The sequence below is a fragment of the Montipora foliosa genome, chromosome 4 (genome assembly GCF_036669935.1).
Source record: "Montipora foliosa isolate CH-2021 chromosome 4, ASM3666993v2, whole genome shotgun sequence".
NCBI lineage: Eukaryota > Metazoa > Cnidaria > Anthozoa > Scleractinia > Acroporidae > Montipora > Montipora foliosa.
The window spans coordinates 5,290,170-5,297,669 of record NC_090872.1 but is presented as its reverse complement, the minus strand read 5'-3'; the positions used below and the strand labels follow the sequence as shown (position 1 = coordinate 5,297,669).

General features: G+C 36.1%; 1 protein-coding gene and 1 long non-coding RNA gene across 2 annotated transcripts in view; both read left to right on the top strand.

Annotated features, from left to right (window-relative positions):
* The first annotated feature begins 2,625 nt into the window (after positions 1-2,625).
* LOC137999602 (uncharacterized) lies at positions 2,626-4,061 on the top strand. The gene has a single exon (XM_068845423.1). It carries the CDS (start codon positions 2,932-2,934, stop codon positions 3,889-3,891), a length of 960 nt encoding a protein of 319 aa, XP_068701524.1. The 5' UTR covers positions 2,626-2,931; the 3' UTR covers positions 3,892-4,061.
* Positions 4,062-6,424: 2,363 nt separating this feature from the next.
* Positions 6,425-7,500, top strand: part of LOC137999603 (uncharacterized) — a 4,807-nt gene continuing 3,731 nt past the window's right edge. The window contains exons 1-2 of the long non-coding RNA XR_011122982.1: positions 6,425-7,001; positions 7,099-7,500. The exon at positions 7,099-7,500 is cut by the window's right edge and continues 2,773 nt beyond it. This is a non-coding gene — a long non-coding RNA (uncharacterized lncRNA). The remainder of the gene's footprint in view (positions 7,002-7,098) is intronic.

Here is a 7,500-nt window from a genome sequence, read left to right as displayed (position 1 = left end):
GACATTGACTTAGATATCGAAAAAGGACATGCAAATATTCGTTAAGACATTGAGAATGCTATTTCTGGGGAACTCTAGCCAAAGCCAGGAACACTGAGCCAAGAAGTGGACTGTATATAGCTACAGTGTAGTACTACTTTAAAGTAGAGTTTTTGCCATTTAAATTTGTAGACTATTTTTTACTATTATTATTTAATTTTTTCGACAAATGACAATAGGCAAATTTATAAGGGTTGTAAACAATTAGTGTAATTTTTAATTCGTTTGTAAGTTAGTATTTCCCTTACATATATATTGTCCTAAGAATTCTTAAAGTTGTAAAATTTTTATAAGCCACTAATAAACGTTTTAATTATTGTTAAAAATATTATTATGATTATTATGATGATGATGATGATGATTGTTATTATTATCATTATTCTATTTGTTCTGGTTGACTTAAAACAAGGAATTGGATACGGACTTTTGAAACTCTAACTTGGAAAATAGATTCAGGGAATGGAAGAAACCATTTGAAATATTAAACTGACCTAAACTGGGTTTCGGGTTGGAAGGAACCTTTAAATGGATGGATCGGACACGGACTTTAGAATTTTGGATCAACGAGTTTGGATTTGGAACTTGGACAAGGATTCTGAAATTTTGGACTAAGAACTTCTGAGAGTAATGAATCAACAGGTTATTTGTTTTTCCTGAGCATTGTGATTCAAATGTAGTTTTAGTAAACTCGGACAGCTCACTTTGATTTTGTACAATGTTTTTGAACGATTAAATGAAACAAAAAGTTTTAGGCCAAAAAAAAACAATGCGGACAGCTTAGCCAATCACAGCACTGAAGCATGATATCTGATCAATGAAAAGAAAAACTGCACCAGTCTTGACAAAGTCAAAATTCAAAATCACTGTGACATGCTTATGAACGCAAGAAACGGTTTTTTGTCATTCTTTTCATGAAAACGTCATAGAATTGACATTTTTGTCAACTGGGAAGTGTGTCACTTTTACAACGATATATTTGATGTTTCCCTTTTTAGCTCAATTAATATTTATACGGTGATACTACGATTTTATTTTATTTTTTTGAAACCAGCGACGCTGATAAAAGAATCATGGAGAAAACTGTGGTAGTTTTTTTCAGTTCAGAGGGGCGTTCTGCTCAGTATTAAAAACCAAGCATTTTTGGCATTGAACTCAAGCGACCTCTACCTCAGCAATTAGAAGAGTGGCCTGACACTTCCATAAAAAAAACTGTTTAATGGAAAAGTCTGTTTCTTTATTAAAGTGGAAGACGATTAATTTTATTGGTAACAATTTTACCAATATGCAATCGCCACGTGCGCATCTGTTAATATTTAATATATTAACTTATGAAAAGTTTTCCACGCAAAATCTCCCTAGATGACTAAAAACTTTATCACCCTATTCCTGGACATTTTTTGCTCAAATTAAAGGAAAAAACTGAAATTTTACCTTTTAAAAGATGACTACGTGAGATAAAAACAAACAAGAATTCTGCATTGTATTATCAACGCTTCGCCCCCTCATTTTAAAACAGATGTTTTGCGCTGTAGAATGGGTTCCGCTCTGCGGCTCTTTTCAAAGTTTTAAAGTTGAGCACTATACACCATGTTACGTCAATTTTAGTTTTAGAAAAGAAAGAAATTGTAGTCAGATTGGGTTGATATTCGGATGAAATGTATACTTTCTTGTCATCGACAAATTCTAAAAAGAAACACTCTCGTAGTGATGTGATGAGAATCTTTTGTCTAATCAGGTCTTTTCTTTGATTAAAAAAAGGCAAGCTATAGGTTTCGCTGTACATGTGCCGTACCCCGTAGTTAATTCTTCGTTCCCGACGTTTACGAATTGCAGTTTGCCCGGAAGGGGAACATTTACGAGAACAAAATCATGGTATAAATTAATTCAACTTAAAGTGTGGTTTGAAAACGCACGGATTTTACTCAAATGTGCACGTTAATTCTCAACTGAAATTTTTTAATTAAGCTAAACATGGGAGACAGTTAAGGCACTCCTCGAGACTGTGAAGGCAAAGCCTCTTATTGCTAATGGCAATTAAATAACTGTACTAGAATTATAATTCCTAGTTATAACATTGTACACTGATAGTCCCGAAAGCCGACAAAAACGGTGCAGAATCCATTGTTCGCTGACTTGCTTTTCTTTTGAAGGTTTTTGTATTGTCAAATTTTCAAGAAACTTGAGCTTAAATAAAATTTGCGCCGATAGCATGTCTTTTGTGATAGGTGAATTTTCTGCCCACTACTAATTAAACGTATTTTCAAAAAGGATTGGCCCTTTAAAGACTTTAAGCGGTTTGGTTAGATCTCAGAAATACAAAGGAGTATTTCATTTTTTGCGATGGTCACCCGGCCTCATGGAAATATGTTGTTATTTTAAACAGGAGGTAAATGGCAAATGTTTTGATTTGAAAATGGTAATATATGATAATGACTCACAACTTATTAGCTATTGAGGCGATTTTAATTCAAGTCACGCTGTTTTGACAGATAAATGAGGGGCTTACAGCTCCATTTGCGTTTAAAAACAATTGGCAAGTGATTGACCAATGGCGTGCTAATATTTCCCCTATTTTTAGGTTAAAAACAAGACAAGCGGACACGGTTTTCTCTGTCGTCCCAGTGCAAAGCGTTTACTAACCTCATACGGACCATCTCTCCAAAATATCAAACAAATTGAAACTCTGTTCCATCAGTTGACACAGATCCAATACTCGTTTAAGCAAGTGTGTATGGTTTTTTGTTTTAAAGTCAGTTAAATGTGGCGCTACCGGTATTTAACTAACCATGGTGGAGAACTGGGCCAAAAGTCTAGCGCTTGTTTGATCGCGACACACCAGTTAAGAATTTAACTTTAGTTGCTGTCGTTCGTTGGTGTGAAAGAAGACAGAAGATGAATGGTTTACTGGCAGAGGAGGTTTCGACGCCTTCTTCGTTGCTCAACTTTGTAAGTACGGCGACTAACAACCTTAAATTTGCCCTAGAGAAACCTGTTAAACCAAAAAGAAGAGTGAATCACAGAAAATATCTTCAACGCCAACTTAAAGGTCGCGGAGTGTCTTATTCAGGATCATATGGCAATTCTTGGCCCACCAAAGAACAGGAACTGCCGACGATATCGATTTCGGAAAAAGGTATCAAGAAGACTCAATCAGAGGGAAACACAGAGCTTGTTGATCGCAAAAGAAGAGCACATGAAAAAGACAAGGAAGAGAAAAACTTCGAAATTTCAATAAATCAAGAAACAAACGAGCAAACAAAAAACTTATTTTCGTCACCGACACCTCTCAGAAAACGAAAACTTCCTGAATCTTTCTGGAATGAGCCGTCGAAACCCTGGGCAAAACAACCAATGCAAAGCGCTCGACACTCCGCTGCCACAAGTTTGATGGCGAACGATTTTCAACGCTCAGAACTTGACATTTTGGACTGGCTTCGACCAGAGCTCGATGATTTTATCGAACGCTGGTCTGAAGAAAGCGAACGCGTGTCAAATAGTTCCAGTCGAACCTCGAGTTTGTCCGGTAGTGTCTCGACAACTGATCCGTATTCGCCATGTTCTGAAGAATCTGATAACATCGGTGCTATGGAGGAGTTTTTCGAGCAGCGAGTGCCTTTCTCGTTTGAGCTACCAATGAAAGGGAACGGAAACAGCGGACAATGGACAAAAAATTCTGTTTCGCATAACAGTCTCGCAAGTTGCAACATTGAACCAAATTGCAATCAAAGAGAGTCAGCAAGCCACCCTTCAGGCTTTATCAACGGACATTTTGGCTTCATCGGTACATCATGGGGTACTCATTATGAAGCCCAACAAAGTTTTTTCGAGAATGGTTTCACCGTTTTATCGTAAACCGCCGCACCAAACCGACGAATTCCCGGCTATTTTCCTAAAAAAATAATTCCACGTTGTCTTTTTCTGTTTACTCTATTTGACAAAAAGGTCTAAGGACATCTGTTACAAATGGATAAAATATTTACGACTTATCATGGAAAAATAAAAATGAGGAATTACAAAACTGATCCAAGCATAGCGTCAGTTGTCAAAACGAGCTGTCCAGTTTACGGAATTTAATGTCAGATGTCAAGACAGTTGACGCATAGAATCCTCTGTATTTGTGTACTACTAGATCTGATGCAAAACAATTTCACCATTTTTTCCTTCAACGTGTAGTTTTGTTATCTCAAAAAAAAATCCGGAAAGTTATCAATTGTATCGGAGAGCACGAGTCGCTTTTTTTCATAGTTTAAATTTGCATTCTTTATTTAAAATTTTGAGTTTTGCCCCAGAGGAGGATACACAATCATTTCAACGTCTCTCCAGGAAAACTCGAAATGTTTAAAGCGGCCTCTTGGAAGATTTATTATAGATATCTTTTGTGTAGCTGAAAATTTTTGTATTCAAAAATCCCCGTTGGACTTTTTATTCAGCTGAGCCATTATCTCGATGCTTTTATCATTTGAAGAATACATTAAAGTCAAACGAAAAAACGAATTTTACTTTTGTTAAATATTCAGATAATGGGACGGGTACCAAAATCGCTATGAAAGCGCCGCGCATGATTCGCATCACTTCCGAACTTCAGGAGAAATGTCTTAAAATTAAGCATGCTTCTTTTCGAGCAAAAATCATTGCTAAAGCTTTGAGCTATCAGTGTGAACAGCTGCCAGAAAAAAACAGACATGACCTATCAAATGGCTATCACAAATTTACCAGCCCTTTGTTTCAAATTTTGTTCTTTTTGTAATAATTTTCCATAGCTTTCTGTCACTCAATTGCAACCGACTTCAGTGGGCCGCAGGCGATCGATGTCAATTCATACGCACGCAATTGAAAAAAAAACATGAAACAGATTTGTTTCTTCTGGCAACTAATTGGTCCTGTTCACATTAAAAACAACAAAATTCCCTTATTACAAGTAATTTTATATTTCTAGCCCACGGGGCGCTCATTGTGTGAAATGTTATTTTAAAACAAAAGAAAACCACTTTATATACTCAGTGCCTCGCGAATAACTGGCTTTCACTTAGTTTTCTTTAAAAAGGACGTCACCGGACTTCTCTAAATTCAAAATCTTTGTTTTTCCCTCAGAAGATTATTTATTTGATTCTGAGATATTTCAGATGTTTTGAGGAATCGTTGATATGCAAAGCGATTTTTAAAAAAAATGCTACCCGCTATATGCGCTTATTTTAAATCACGGACGCTCGTCAACCTCACTGAGGAAAAAATTATATGGTGACTTCAACAGCGTCGCTTAACGAGTCGAAACATTAAACCGCACGAGGTAACAATGATATATTTTGGTGTGAAACTTACCACAGGGCATGCTTTAAAACTAAAGTAAGCGCTTTTAAATACTGTTATTACATTGATAGAGTTCATAAAAGCCGATACTGTATTGACAATATTTTGCGTGCAGTTGTGAAGATGAAACTTTTATTCGCGGTTACGGTAGACCAGGAAGAAGAATTGAACATATCTGAAGTCGCGACGTAAGTTGAGAAATTTGATTGCCTGTTTTTTACTTCACACTTGCGCGGTTGATAGTGACGGGAAAATGCCGAAAAAGATTGAATAAGATAATGTTCTAGCAGGATGTTCTTTTTTGTCAAAGTAAAAGATGGTGAAAGGATTTTCTCAGTGTTTTCTTGCTGTCCTAGAGCAGGTATCTTTTCAGCATTTCATTCGAATGTGAAGAGAGAATATCGTAAATTAAACACGGCCTTACCACAGAACCTGTTAAAACAACACAAGTCCTTTAGCTAAGAATTTGCTCTTAATTCAGTCCAAATTTATTTACAATGCCGTTGACACCGGCTAAGAAAACTGAACTGAAGCCTTTTTTGGACTGTACAGACATTGGAAAATGATGAACGAATTTTAAAAAATCAAGCTCCAAACTTAAAGTGAAAAGTTAACAATGTATCAGTTTTCCTCACAGAGAAGGTAGCTAAAAGGTTTTATAAAAAATCTTGAGCAAAAGCGTCAAAATCAAGGTGGACACCTGTCATGATGCCCTTCTGTTGCTACAGTACCGTTTTCCATAAACAGGATAACTTTGTTCATTATAGCCACTGAAATGGTAATGTTCTTCCTCTCCAGCCCTCAGAAATTACTACAAAGCGACTAAAACGAAAAAAAACTTAACAACAACTATTTTAGAAATGTACTCTTTAATTAAAATTAACAAGAGTAGGTTTGTTGCGAGTCATTTTGCAATAATTAAATGATAATTTTATTCCAGGTGGTAGAAACGAAGGCTAATACAGTACATTGGGGCATCGCTTTGTGCACGATCTCTGCACTTAATTCGAGACTTGCCACTTTGCACGTTTTCCATCATGAGTCAAATATCGAGGTAATTTATCTTTTAGGGCGAGGGCGAACAGTGAAGTGACAATTCTTTGAGATAATTTAACGACACAAGCTCTTTGTTCTACTATAATGAGTTTTCTATTAAGTGCTGGCGTTGCTTTTTTTTACTTCGGTTTGTCCACACGAAACAACGTTTGGCTAATAAAACCAATCGATTCCTCAGTCTGAGGATCATATATTATTTGTAGTTAAACAAGAATTAGTGCGGAGTTTCGACCAACTGATCAAGGATCTATGATAGATGAAAGAAATCCTGTGAAAAGCTCTTTAACGGAAGGGAAATTCATTGCAACGAAGCGGACTAACGTTTTTTTTTTTTCGTTTGTCAATGGATGTGTAGCTTTAAGTGAGCGGAAATAACAAAAGAATTAATGCCATGCTAATACGTAGACAGATGTTTTAAGGAAATTAAAAAAATACGATGTTGACTGTTTAAATTAATAGAGGGAGTAACTTGTGATTTTTTCTCTTCGTCAAAGTTGTTGGCTGCAAAAAGGCCCATTGGAGGAGATTCTTTATCGGAAATAAGGCATGAATCTGAAAGTCCTGTAAGCTGTAAGCTGTAAGCATAGTTTAATATACTCGTAAGTTGGGTTTTGAGAGTAAAAAAAGTTATAAATTTCAATTTATAAAGAATCGAAGGGAATTTGAAACTGCTTCCATCTACTTATTTCTTTGCAGCTTCAACTAACGTACCATAAGGCTGTGTTTTCATTTCGTGTGGAGAAGAATTCCGTCAGGATAGGAGAGCTTAACTTGAAAATTTCCAAGACGGTATACCGAAGAACTTTCTCTCCAGTGGCGTAGTTTATTCATACACCAAATGAGCTCTCACACGCTGTGGACACAACGGAAATTTATGAAATTGTGCGAGTGAAAAGTAGTAATGACAAGGCACAAGATACAATTGGTCAATTTACTGCAATACCCAAGTCAGTTTCCAGCCGGTAAAACTTCGTCCCCTCCAAACAATTTAAAGAGCTTGTATATCGAGTAACAATTTTCATGAAGTCATTTGGCCAAATTAAGAAAAAAAATTCATTAAAAGTTAATTTTCTTTGATCACTCTGAAATTTTAATTTT